At 35.4% G+C, this 13,814-nt stretch overlaps 3 protein-coding genes across 3 annotated transcripts in view; 1 reads left to right on the top strand and 2 right to left on the bottom strand.

Moving 5' to 3' along the window:
* Window positions 1–52: 52 nt before the first annotated feature.
* Window positions 53–3,951, bottom strand: LOC141426612 (PITH domain-containing protein GA19395). The gene is made up of 4 exons (XM_074085639.1): window positions 3,588–3,951; window positions 2,862–2,983; window positions 2,311–2,415; window positions 53–358 (listed from the first exon to the last, which is right to left on the bottom strand). Exons 1-4 carry the CDS (start codon window positions 3,771–3,773, stop codon window positions 148–150), a joined length of 624 nt encoding a protein of 207 aa, XP_073941740.1. The 5' UTR covers window positions 3,774–3,951; the 3' UTR covers window positions 53–147.
* A 538-nt stretch (window positions 3,952–4,489) lies between these two features.
* On the top strand, window positions 4,490–6,564 carry SelT (selenoprotein T). The gene is made up of 3 exons (XM_074085635.1): window positions 4,490–4,809; window positions 4,905–5,034; window positions 5,741–6,564. The coding sequence occupies exons 1-3, from the start codon at window positions 4,649–4,651 to the stop codon at window positions 6,059–6,061; spliced, it is 612 nt and encodes a 203-aa protein (XP_073941736.1). The 5' UTR covers window positions 4,490–4,648; the 3' UTR covers window positions 6,062–6,564.
* Window positions 6,565–6,677: 113 nt separating this feature from the next.
* The window catches only part of Oseg4 (intraflagellar transport protein Oseg4), a 29,725-nt gene continuing 22,588 nt past the window's right edge, over window positions 6,678–13,814 (bottom strand). Inside the window, exons 20-22 of the mRNA XM_074085629.1 lie at window positions 8,401–8,487; window positions 8,202–8,311; window positions 6,678–7,737 (exon numbers count right to left, since the gene is read on the bottom strand). Of these exons, the coding sequence (XP_073941730.1) occupies window positions 7,566–7,737; window positions 8,202–8,311; window positions 8,401–8,487 (369 nt within the window). The 3' untranslated portion in view covers window positions 6,678–7,565. The remainder of the gene's footprint in view (window positions 7,738–8,201; window positions 8,312–8,400; window positions 8,488–13,814) is intronic.

The raw sequence follows: 13,814 nt of genomic DNA, 5'->3' as shown, positions 1-13,814 counted from the left end.
TGGCAATTAAAAGTTATGTATAATAAGAGATATTATTATATTAAAAGAATAATAAACATAAAAAATATTTTATTTTCCAGTTAACATTAAATTTTTCTACATCTCTGTTGTTATAATGACACTTGTACTTTGAGGCAAAAATGCAATTTATTCTATTTGCTTCGATACAGAATCCAAATGTTTCAACTTATGATCATCAAGATTGGGTCTCGCTTCATATGAACATATAGTGACGCCGTGATTGTGCGCCGGTGTCCATTCTCCTTTCAGGCCAATATAATAAATTTTTGTGTTGTCTGCACCAAAATTGCTTGGAAAGTGCATAGTCAAGTGAGTTACTGATGAAAATGTTACAATTCTGAAAAGAATAAAATAATAGCCATTAGGTTAGGTATGAGTAAACCTTACCCATGTCTTCAAATCAAATATTTATTATAGGTAGTGCCATAAAAGTTGAAGTGAATGTTTACCCACATGGCTACAAAAATAACTGATTGCACAAAATAAGAATGAATGAAATGAATGAGTAAATGTCAAAAACCTGCTGTCATTACACAACATGTTCTTGTGTGCATGACCTCAACTCTGGTGGCACTACCTATAAAGGAGGACTTGGTCATGCTAATTAATGTAGTGAATAATAAAAGTACTTACTAGATATTATTTATTATTATTGACGAGTGATTATCACAAATGATAAAAAAATATATAAGAAAAGTTAATAAAAAAAACTATATTATGATTGATTATTTGGAGTCTTTTTGTATTTTTTTTATTTCAACTAAATTTGTTACTTCGAAAATACAAACTGAGATAAAGATGCACAGAAAAACCAAAAAGAGACCAGTGCTGGGAATCAAACCCAGTAGGGCTACTATGAAACTCGAAAAACGAAGTTCGTATCGTACCGTCCCGCTGACGCTAATATTATTTCATACGAGAGCGAGAGGGACGGTACGATACGAATTTCTTAGTAGCCCTACAGGTCCTCAGCATTCCGTGCTGCGTGCCATACCCCTACACTACCACTGGACAGGAGTACAGACACAAATTTCTCCTATGCACACATATCTCAGGATGTTTTTTTTTCTACAACGCTACTTAAGCAGCAGCACTAGCGACATCTATGTTTCGCTCTCATCGAGAGACGTCACACTCTTTCGGAACTAACTGCTCACCCAGACAAGAGATGTTGCTACTAAGCAATCTAATTATGATTGGTTATTTGGGCTTCGCCCCCGTGTATTTTTTCTAAATTTTCTTCCATAAAAACCTACTCTTGACAATAACAAACAATTTTTAATTTTTTGAATTTGAATTTTATTTAACACAACAAAAAAGGAATTAGTGAAATCGGTCCAGCCGTTCCCGAGTTTTGCGCTTAGCAACACATTTTAAGATTCATTTTTATTTATATAGATAAATAGTTTGTAACTCCTTAGTTGCAGTGTAAAAAAATAGTTTGTATGTTTGTCAGTCAAACTCGTAAAAATGCCTCAATTGATTGGCACATGAATAGTTCAAAACCAAGGTATTCATGTGCAACACACATTGATCACAATACGATATGCGTAGGTTATAGAAAACATCAAAAACTTGGAATAATCTTTACCTTTACACTTAAATAATAACAATAGTACATTGTGTCTTAAGGGCGGTAAACAAGGAATTACGAACGAGTCTATTAGAAGCCCGAAGTCGAAGACTGAGGGCTTTAATGAGTCGATGTTCGTAATTCTAGTACCGCCCGTGCGACATACAATGTTTTTCATCACATTTGCGAGTAAAATTGTATATTTGTAAAAGAAAAACTAATATTTTTTCAAAAATTGCCGATACCGCTTCCTACGCTCTTGGCAGCGCCAGCCTCCGCGCCGCCCTTCCCCAGCCTGACCATGCGCCCGACGTGCGCGCGCCGCGCTCCTGCAGGCGCTGCAGCACACCATTCAGTATCACACTCATTTACTGACCTTGGGCTTCATGACAACAAAATTAGTGCGGGAAATGACTCATTTACCGACCACGGGTTTCATGAGAAGCACATAAAGGTCGAGGGTTTTATTTGGGAGGTTGCAACCAAGGTAGCCTGCATGTTACGACACTGTTTACGAGCAAGTGTGATGAAAAATATTATTGACTATTTTTTATTGATGTGCATGGATTGGTTACATCTGGAACATTACAATGACAATGACACTTGTGACAGTGACATTCGGCCATCTTTGGTAACTTTATTTTTGGAATCTATATAGGATGTTGAGTAGTCTGTACCTTTTCCAGCTTTATACTAGTCTAGTATCTACAACTTACTTGGGAGCATACTCCAACACACCCTGGCTGTCGGTATGAAGCTCAAAGACTTGGTCAGGTTCCATCGCTACATCATCAAATGTCATGTTAGGTTTATTTTTGAACCTGTAACAGTAAAATATATCATCAAAAGTAAGTAATTGAATTTAATTAAATCTCAATTACTTCTCAAAATATGGGGTGATACAAAAGTACTCCTAAAGCGGAAAGGAAGTCACATGGTCCCAAAGAGTCCACAGAGTAATTTAAAAAAAAGTTTATAGCTTTACACCTTCCTTTACACAGTCCATATAACAATAAAACAAAGATTTTTAATTGTTTGGAATGCCACAGTCGGTAACAGTCAAGTTCATAAGCTTGTGAGTAAATATTTGATCAAAAATATCTGAAGATGCTTCTACTCCATTAACAATAGATTTGTGCTCAGATATTTTTGATCAAAATTTTGCTCTTAAGTTTATGAACTCGACTGTACAACAATTGAAAATCGTGCCATATAGGTAGGTGCCAAAGGGTTAAAAAAATGGTATATAAAAACAATCCATACTAACAAACGCAATTTAGCTGGATGTGCTGCTGAATCTTCTGATGAAACTTTGATGCCCTTAAGCTTGATATTTCCAGTAAATGGGATATTAAATAATAGTTCTTCATCTGCATCACTTTCAACAAACTAAAATCAGAGATAATAAAATTATTCTTAAGATTATAAATAAACATCTATAATTTGTAAACATTTACAGTACATTATACAGGTGTGTGCAGGTTTCCTCACAATGTTTTCCTTTACCATAAAGCTTGTGGTAAATTTCAAACATATTTTCGCACATGAATTTCGAAAAACTCAAGAGGTGCAGGCACAGAATATATAATAGTACTGACATGCAGGCTGGGATTTAAACAAAGAGAGGTTAAGGTAACCCAAAATGGAAAAATAGAAATTCTAATAAGTACATACTTAGTTTTTACCCATGTAATTTTTTAATGAAATTATTAATTTACTAATATGAAAGCATGTAAAATTAAAATTTACTTTGCTAGATTTAAACAGAAAGGTTTCTAATGTAAATCAAGTTAACAAGGACTATGTTGTAACTCATTCAGGTAAATAAAACAGTCACATTTGGCGTCATTTTAACAATTATTATTAATTAAAGCACAAAATCTTCATTTTTAGACAAATATAAAAAGATTGCACCTTCCTTTTTGATAAGCATTGTTGAGTTGAGATTTTGAGATACAATATATAAAAATCTGGATGATTAATTTATACTAACATGTACTCGGTCGAGGCGTTTGTCCCATGGCTTAAATACTGTCCTACCCGATCCCTCAACGGTTTCATTTAAACACTGTAAATTATCTTTATCAATTTTTTCGTAAAGGTTATACTGTATACCCAATTCTTCAGAACTTGAATGGTCGTGATCATGGCAACCGTTGTGACAGTGATTGTGCGACATTTTACACAGTTTCACTTTATTATTCAGCAAAATTTACTTAGTCTAGTCACGTATTGGCATAAATTTGTTTAGAAGTTTTGACTTTGACAGCTTTGACTACACACCACTATACACCTGTAAACACCAAAGACTACAGTATAGCTGAGTATAGTATAGGGAGACAGAGAGAGAAGACACTATACTTGATACTTGTCAGTTACATGACACGTCATACATCACACTGTAGTCTTCGACATACACCGTCATACATTTAAGTTATGTCATTCCGTCATATTTTTTTTTTTGTTAATTCTTCCCTATAGAAAAACAAAAGACATATTACCCAGGCAGTGAAGTCCTTTTTATATTTTCAGTGTCTATAAGGACTTGATATACTGTGTTAAATTGGAGTGACCTCCGCTGCACTAGTTGTTCTGTTGTTAAGGATCGGATAGTCTATTTACTTTCCTTGTTTCAAACTGCGTTCGACTGATATGCATGATTGAAATTGAATAGCAAGCCTTAAGTAGATTAGCAACACTGCGCAGAAAATGTAATGCATGCGGGGCTACTCCGAAATTCGAAAATCGAAGTTTGTGTCATTCCGTCCCTCTGACGCTTATACTGATCAATACGAGAGTAAGAGAGACGATACGATACGAACTTCAATTTTCGAATTTCGGAGTAGGCCCTCTGCTGCCCTACGGCGCGGCGCTACGCTATCTGTCATGTCAGTCACTAGTAGTGACTCACTACATATACATTACTTTACTTACTCTTTGCACTACATGTCACTGGAATGACGATTAATTTGTGTGGTGTCTGATGAACTTGTGATTTTGAAGTATTAGAGAAACTACAAAAATCTAGTATTTGTTTCTGATATCGAATTAAATATGTATTTGTTTAATCACTCTCGTGTATCTATAAGTCTGGTTGCAATATTTACGTGTGCTATATTATTGGCTGATAACTATGTTCAAGCAAGCGAAAATGATGTAGAAAGCATTTCAAAAATTGGTCAAGGAGTCGGGCATATCATGAACATTTATTACTGGTAAAAAATTGTAGTTAAAATTTTTCAATTGTTATTAAATTTGTGTTGCTTATTTAATTAACCTATTTACCTAAATCGTGACATTTCTTTTCCAGTTACTCATGTGGGTATAGAAAAGTATTTGAAGACTATGCCGGAATAATATCTCAAAAGTATCCGGATATATCTGTTGTTGGAGCCAATTATGATCCCCCTGGCATGAACATGTACCTCTCCAGGATGATTGTAAGCTATATTTAATAGATTTATGATGCTAATTTGTGATTACATTAATTTTACATTTATTATCCATGTGCAAAGTGCATGAAGTTATAAAACATTCTTTTGATGGCTGTTAAAGAAAACTGCCATAATTTAAAGCACTTTAGTTGTTATCAATTTTCGTTATCTATGACACCAAGTCAATAATGTGTGAACTCGTCTATCTTGAATAAAACTAAATAACTTTCTTCCTTATCTTACAAAGATAAAAATAGGTGGTATTTGAATAAGACAAAATATGAATACAATGCAACATGCATTCAAGTTTTTTAAATTAAATATGAAATTAATTATTTGTTATTATCTACAAAAATATTGAAATGTGAGAAATTTTCTATGGTTGGTTGAAGGGGATTAAGTTCAGTTTTAGTAAAACATTTGACCTAACACATGTTAGTATTTTCTACCAAACATGACTAAATAAAACTGAGCATTTAATTTTCCCTATGTTGAAGAAATCAATGATATGTTGTTATTTATTATACTAATATTGTAAATACAAAAGTCAGTATGTTTTGTCTGTTACACTTCCTGCTAAAAGCTCTCAACTGATCATGGTGAAATTTGGTATAGCGATACAAGAACACTTGAGGAGATACAATTACTTTTATCCCAGATAATTTCATATGTAGTTCCATGGAATAGCCATAAACAATATTTTTTGTTTCAGGGTTTTGGGAAGATGCTGGTGATCATGTGTATATTGAGTGGGGTAAACATATTTGCGTGGCTAAACAAGCCGCAGCCAGCTTGGTGGAGCTGGTGCCTGGAGAACAAGCTCTATGCTTGCATGATGATGTTTTTCCTAGCTAACATGCTGGAAGGCCAATTGGTTTCCTCGGGGGCATTTGAAATATCTTTAGATAACATACCATTATGGTCCAAGTTAGAAACTGGAAGGATCCCCCAACCACCAGAGTTATTTCAAATAATTGATAATACATTACAATTCTCCAAAATGGATATTCCAAATAGCAACTTTGCCCAATAGTAAACTAGGTCTTAAGAGGTACTGAAAATACCCTAATACACTTTTGTTTATTATATCTTTATGTTCAAAAAAAAACTGTTGCTTTTATTACCAGATCAAACTAAAGTGTTTTCTGAAATGGTTAGGGGGCTGTTAAGAATTTTAGCCTTAAGGGGTGTTCTTATACCTTGTCAAATAGGGTAATATATTATATATATTTAATTTAGGTAGGCTATTCTCAGTATGAGTTACCTACCACTAAAAGGGTTGAAATTTGCTTTTGGTTTTAATTTTTTACCTCTTAGGTACCTAGATGTTTCAAAACATGAATTAAAAAAAATTGTGTTTAGTACAAAATGTGTTTATTTGTCACAGATATAATAAAACGGTATTTACAAAACAAATACTATCTCTAGATTTTCATTCCAACTAGTTTAATGATATCTAGTCACACTAATATGATTTTCGGTAACAGATTGTCCAACACATTTCTTGAAAACCATAAATAAAGAGATTTAGAACAATTGTGATATTTACTTAATTTATTTTTGGGCATTTTTGTCTAAAACATATGAACTCTGAACTGTAATTTATTTACATGGTTTAAATACCCACTAAATTAATGCAATTATATTGGACGGAAACAGTTTCTTTAATACAATCACCATATTATTAAATTTTAGGGGCCCTGTCGGGTGAGGACCCTGGCCCTAAGTGAGCCTTATGACTTATATGAAGATACTGCAATTGCATATTATGTATTATCTCTAAGGTGATAACTGATCAGCTACTGTTAAATAATATTATATTGGAATGGTGGATGATAAACAGTTTTGGATCTTTGTTGGTAGTAGGTATCTGACTGAACATACCGTTTCAGCTTTAGTTTCGGCATTAAATTGAAAATCTGCCGAAACTGGGTTTGTGCCTTGCCTGGGCTTTCGTGTAGCGTCCGGGAGTAATCGGCATTGTAGAATGGTTTTGCCATCCGCGCATGCTGATTTTTTGTGGCTACGTTGTTCCACATCAAATACTTAGACAATAGTTACTTACTTTTCTAACTATCAGCGGCGTAGCGTGGATATCAGCCGCCCGGGGCCGAAGAAAAATTTGCCGCCCTCTTGTTTGGGTTTTAAAAAACTATAGTACCTACCTATACAAAATGTCAACACATTATTGTACCATTCAATTATAAAAAGGGGATTCCCCAATTTCGTCACAGTAGGTAAACATTCTAAACAGTGCGAATCGTAGGTGCAAAAAAATTGTGAAATATTAACTAGATATTAATCAGTATTATTTATTATGGCATTTTGCCGCCCCCTCCCCCCGCACCCACTATGCTACGCCACTGTTAGCTATCAATCTATAATCAGGTTCTATGATTCTCTATCTAATCTAGCTTCTATGAACATAGACACAATTTACAAAATCCAAAAAGAACGCTAGTGTAAAAATATAGACTACAAATAGCCCTAGGATAAAGTTTATGTTACGGTTTAGGTCAGACGCTATCTGTGGGGCTTTAGGCGAGCTGTGCATGGCACATGGGGCACGAGTGACGCAACACTAGCTCGTGCTGCAACGCGCGCGCGCCGCACGTGCTGCACGCCCACGCCGCATGCGGCGCCGCCAGCGCGCGCGCTGACACCACGCATCCGGGGAAAAGCGTGTCGCAGCTCGGACACGTCGCGCACCTGACAACGAGAGCCATTTTATTGAATAATAGACTTTTATCTTTTTTTGAATTGAAATTCCGAGTATTCACTTCTATTGTATGTGTGTGTATATATATATATATACCGATGCCTTGGGAATATGAGGGTTAGGGGGTAGGGAGGTAGGAATGAGAGAAAACCAAATTCATCGAAAATCTTACAGATGTTTTAGCGTACACATACACACACGACACTCAAACATAAAACAATAGAAAACGCATGAAATACATAGTACATTGTGTCTTCAGGGCAGTAAATAAGGAACTACGAATGAGTCTGACTCTAGGCTTCAGGCTTTAGAGTCGATATTCGTAATTACAGTACCGCCCCGCCCTTGTGATAGTGTATCAGACACAATGTTTTTGAAACATTTGTGGGTAAATATATAACATCATATTACGTTTATACAATCAATCTTGCATATGCACTTCATAGGAACTTACCATTCAGGCATGCCAACATGACAATTGGGACAGTCAATTTTATTTCCTTTTGCGTCTTTTGGTTTGCTTCTAGTAAATATTTCGATTGCCAAGTTTTCAAAACTTTCGGGCTGTAAACACGATATTAATATGAATTATTTTCAATCATAAAAATATAACTGTCAACATTTATTTAATTTTAATTTGTGTAAAATCTTACATCAAGCGCCTCTAGCTTTATGAACGCTTTTGAGCATAATTCAGAAGCTCGAGCTTCCATTGCTATTAATGCAATTGTACACCACACCTGAAATAAGATATTAGGAATTAGAGACAGGACTAAAGTAAGTTTTGTACTGAAATTTGTAGCTACTTTTCTCCTATTCAAAGATTTGAGAAAATAAAAGTAAAATAACATTGAAACTATTTGTTTACAAAAAAAAAACAACAGTGTTTTGTTTTTAGGGTTCCGTACCCAATTGGTGCCATACGAGACCCTATTACTAAGCCTCCTCTGTCTGTCTGTGTGTTTGTCGCATCTTTGTAACCGCAAATAGGTAGATATACTTGAAACTTTCACAGAGTAGGTAGGTATGTATTAGTGTGGCCACCATATAGGCTAGAAGTCGCACAAGAAATCTGTGGTGTGTAGTAAGTGTGTTTAATTCACAGCTTACTATTTACACCCTCGACATACGCATATAGGTACCTAACTGTCTCGTGTAAAGTTAACGACGAGTGACATGAGCGGGAGTGAAAGATATTTGCTGGCATTTTTTTTTTATTTAGAAATGTTTATGAAGTTTCTAGTACCTACTTTACTGCAACAGCCCTTAAGATTTATTTAACTGTGTACCTTACCTATAATGACGATACCGGATATACGGGGATACCGGGGATACGGTACTTATGGTTATCGACAACTCATATTTAGCAGTGAGGGCAACTCTAAAACTCACACAGACATTTACAAATTTACACAGGCAGGCCCATCTCACTTTTAGTCACGCTGTCAAGCAAGGTCTGTTCGTCTAAGTAATATTAAATTTATGGGAGAAACAGCCCCTTAATATCTAAGTACACACAAAGAAAGTATTTAGGTATTTATAGTTAACACGTTCTTAGTCCCCAACTCCCCATACAATATTTCTGGAATAGTCTGACAATACGGTATTTGACTACTCCTGAAATTGCAAATAAATATTATTATGAAAATATAGGTATACAGAAAGTGTTTAGCGAAGAGAAAACATAAATCAGTTGAAAATTGAATTAATAGTGTTTTTTTTGAAAAATCTATATACCTGTCTCTTTCTCAAACGCTTTTCTCTATGCAGCAAGTATGACGCTACTGGCGTGTGACGTCACATGCCAGTATGTCTTTCTCTGTCTAATCTTGGATTTCAAACCTTTATAACTTTGTTATTTTTAAAGGTAGCCTAAAGTTTGTTTTTCTATTCGATAACAGGCATTGTAAAGTTTTAATTTATAATACATATAAAAAATAGTCAAATACCGTATTCTACGTATTTGATATTAAATCAACCTAAGACTACGGTATAATTATTAAGAGAGTATAAATATCAGGTATGTGCTGCCATGTCTCCAAAATACTGTATTGTACAACTCATCCTACTAATATGTATTATAAATGCGAAGGTTGGTGAGTGAGTGAGTGAGTGAGTGTGTGTGTGTGTGTGTTTGTTTGTTACTCCTTCACGCTAAAACGGCTAACCGGATTTGGGTGAAATTTTGTATGTAGATAGCTGGACACCAGGAATACACATAGGCTACTTTTTAACCCGTTATTCCCACGGGATCGGGATAAAACTTCGAAATCACATCTGCTTGATGTAGAGACATTAAATTTGGCAAGGTTGTTTATAATGCAACGTCAATAAAGACCACGGGGTAATTTTTGGGAATTACACGGGAATTTAGTAAAATCCCGGAATTTCAATTCAATTTCCGGATCTTATGATTTACCTACGCGTGCAAAGTCGCGGGTAACCACTAGTTGATTTAAAAGATATTGTCCCGGATAACTGACGTCTTGAATCGAGTCGCGCGAGCAGAGCGGTGGCGCGCAGTGCGCGTGTTGCAGCAGCCGCCGAGTCGCGTGCTCCTAAGAAGTGCTACGAATTAGCCCGAAACATGTCGAGCTAAACTCGATTTAAGACGTGAGTTCTCCGGGAATAGACAATAAATAATAATAAATAAATATCATGGGACACTTGACACCAATTGACCTAGTCGGCCTAGTCCCAAACTAAGCAATGCTTGTACTATGGATACTAGGTAACGGATAAACATACTTCAGTGCCTCCTGTGATAAGTGATACAAGTGCAAAATCAACATTATTTTACAGGAGAGCGAAAATAAGATTTAAAAAATTCTGGTTTGTGAGCCAAGGGGGCTAGCATTTACCGAAGCACTTTTTTTTATACATAAAAATATGTTCTATAAACTTGCATTTAGTGTTTTTCGGTAAATATTGTTAGTTCGAAGAAAATCGCGAAAAACCTGTAAGTTGTACCCATTAAAATGTCTAATATGAGTAAATAATATGTGATAGATGATACAAGTTCAGTTATACCATGGTGCACCCCTGGAGTAAACCTATCTCTTGGTGTAAACTGATATGATATACATAAACTTGTAAAACACACTCACTCACTCACTCACTTACACTCAGCGTAATAATATGTTCCCAGCTCAATGTTGCTTAAAGTAAAGTAAAACAAAAAAACCTGAAAAATTTATTTTTTGACCTTGTACCCCGTTACAAATAAAATTTACCTAACTTATATTAGTTTGCATTTACAAAAAGTAAAGTAACTTATATCAGTTTGCAGCCACACTGAGGCGAGCAGGTCCGGCGCACCCCAGATCCCGGGTCACCTCACCCCCACGCACACCCACCACACTTTATGCTCGCACTTGTATCACTTAACACAACTGTTATTGCATAAATATTTTAGGGAATAGTTTGACTTTTAGATATAATTTAATTTGTATACCTTTACACAAAATGTGTTTGTGAAAAGTGATTCAAACCGGGATGTATCACTTATCACGAAAAAAAAAAACAAATTTGTCTCGCTTTGGTAGTATAGTACATGTTGAGTTGATACCCTGGTCTGATTTTAGAAAAGTTGGTCAAAAGTGGTATAACTGTAGATATATCAATATTTCCGAAAAAAAATACCGAAAAATAAAATGTGAAAATAAGTTCAATTTCACTTATACCACAAAGGACGAAAATAACCTTTAGAGCAATTATATAAAGGGGTTACAACTTGATATATATCAATATGCACGATTTTTTTCTGCTAGTTGTATCACTTTTCACAAAATTATCTCCGAAACTATAGCACCTAAACGTACGTGAGATAGACCCAAAAAATCGTTATTTTTTTCTGATTATTTCTAAATAAAAACACACAATAGGGTACAAGTCGACTTACATCACTAATCACAGGAGGCACAGACTTATAGGTAGAGTCATTTGCGATGACGCGTGCCGTGGCTCTTATTACAATGTCATTTTAATGTCTAATTTTGTCAAAATCACGCATCTTCGTGGATGGCACTAGGTATATATAGATAAATACATACTTAAATACATATTAAACATCCAAGACCCGAGAACAAACATTCGTATTTATTCATACAAATACCTGCTAGCGCCGGGAATCGAACCCGGGACCTCAAGCTTCGTAGTCAGGTTCTCTAACGACTTGGCCATCCGAACGTCTAATATCATTAATATGAGTGAGTCTCACGGTAGCTTCATGTTCAAAACCACTAGTTGTATATAAAAAACATAGAAAATAACAATTAAATTGAGAAACAGAGACGTAAAGAGGCGAACTTGTTCTATAAAGGATCTCTTCCAGTTAACCTTAGCAGTGCATTGCAAAATGAACTCTATGTGGAACATATTTTTAGGGTTTCGTACCCAAAGGGTGCCAACGGAACCCTATTACTGAGACTCCGCTGTATGTCTGTCTGTCTGTCTGTCCGTCTGTCACACAGCTCTATCTCTCGAGCCGTAATAGCTAGGCACTTGAAATTTTCACAGATTATGTATTACAGTGACCGCAACAACAACAAATACTAAAAATAAAATAAAGTTACAAATTAAAGGGAGTCGTCATACAAGAAACGTGATTCATTCAGCGGTTTTTGATTGCTAGGCTGCCAAGATGACGGCCGTCAGTTGCTAGGGGCAACGCCAGTGACAACATAGTTTAATGTTTAACTACTTATTAATTTGCGATTTTATTAGTGCTATTTTATAAAACCTTCGATAATTATAATAATCGTTTCTAAGACAGTGGTTTAGTTTTTTGTGCAGCATTAAGACTAAATAACAATTTATGATCCACAAACCTCCGACACACACTTCACAAAAGCCAACTTCAATAAAGCACTCACAGCCGCTGTATTTAATGTTTTTTACACTAAAAAATGTCCGTTATAATTCATACTAACTAACACTATTTATTTACAAGGTCAGAATTTAAAATCAGGTTAAGATTTATTCACTAATTCATAATAAGTACGCGCCGTTCGGCCGAATTGCCGCGTTCAGCCACTTTTTTTTTTCGGCGCATGGCAAGAGTCTAAAGCGCTATTCAGCCTCGGACAGGGCGACAACCAAAGAGGATGAGAATTTAAAATTGTTCTTTATTCAAAATACTTGCACCTAGTGCTTACATTTTGGTGATATGTTTTTATTAACTTGTAATGTAACTTATTATGTTTGTTCAGGTGTAATTCAATAATTTTAATAAAATATTAAATATTTCAACTTAAATTTGAAGTGGATATCTTCAACCGATTGAGCTGAAATTTTGCATGCATGTATAAATCCGATGACAATGCAATATTATTACTACGTAGAGCTGATCTGATGATGAAGTTAGATGTTGGCCATAGGAACTCTGTAATAAAACGACACGACCGCATCGATTTTGGTCTCATTTGATTCATCTTGACGACGACCTACTTTGGTAACCAGGGGCAAAAAGTACCGCCAACAAAAAAGATTTTTTTTACAAAAAAATATTACTGAACCATTTGTTTTAAAAACATTGTTCGGAGGTGCGGAACCCTTCATGCGCGAGTCGCTCCCGCTCGCACTTGACCGATTTTTAAAGATGTAATGGCGACTGTACGTATCATTTTTGAGTAAAGGGTTTTAAATGTGATTATTTTACTTATATGTTTCTTAATAATCGGATTATTTATATATATTTTTTATATTGTTTATTTGTTGTGTGTATGTGGTTTTATTCCAACTTCGAAATTATGTTCTCGCTGCTGAGGAGAAAAGTTGTATGTTTTTTTGCATCTCGTGTGTTTGAATCCCTCGCTGCACTCAGGATTCTAAATTAGAATCACTCGCTACGCTCGTGATTCAATTATCAACTCCCTCGCTTACTCGGGATTTAAAATCAACACTCGCAGCAAAAACAACTTTGCTCTCTTGTTGCACAAATAACTATTGCCACCTCCTCTTTGTTTTTTCTATTTCGTGATTAGCGCAGAGTACTGGAATTTTTATCGGGTCATTATTCGAGCGTCACAACCGCCTCAATTTTCGTGGTCATTTTTTTATGAATGGG

The sequence above is a fragment of the Choristoneura fumiferana genome, chromosome 3, assembly GCF_025370935.1.
Source record: "Choristoneura fumiferana chromosome 3, NRCan_CFum_1, whole genome shotgun sequence".
Classification (NCBI taxonomy): domain Eukaryota; kingdom Metazoa; phylum Arthropoda; class Insecta; order Lepidoptera; family Tortricidae; genus Choristoneura; species Choristoneura fumiferana.
This window is presented reverse-complemented; position numbering and strand designations above follow the sequence as displayed.

Coding starts and splice junctions, on each gene's coding strand:
- LOC141426612 (XM_074085639.1), bottom strand. CDS start 3,773: ATGTCGCACAATCACTGTCACAACGGTTGCCATGATCACGACCATTCA. Junction 2,984..3,587: donor AACGCCTCGACCGAGTACAT/GTTAGTATAAAT, acceptor CTCTGATTTTAG/TTTGTTGAAAGTGATGCAGA. Junction 359..2,310: donor GTGTTGGAGTATGCTCCCAA/GTAAGTTGTAGA, acceptor TATTCTTTTCAG/AATTGTAACATTTTCATCAG.
- SelT (XM_074085635.1), top strand. CDS start 4,649: ATGTATTTGTTTAATCACTCTCGTGTATCTATAAGTCTGGTTGCAATA. Junction 4,810..4,904: donor ATCATGAACATTTATTACTG/GTAAAAAATTGT, acceptor TTTCTTTTCCAG/TTACTCATGTGGGTATAGAA. Junction 5,035..5,740: donor TGTACCTCTCCAGGATGATT/GTAAGCTATATT, acceptor TTTTTGTTTCAG/GGTTTTGGGAAGATGCTGGT.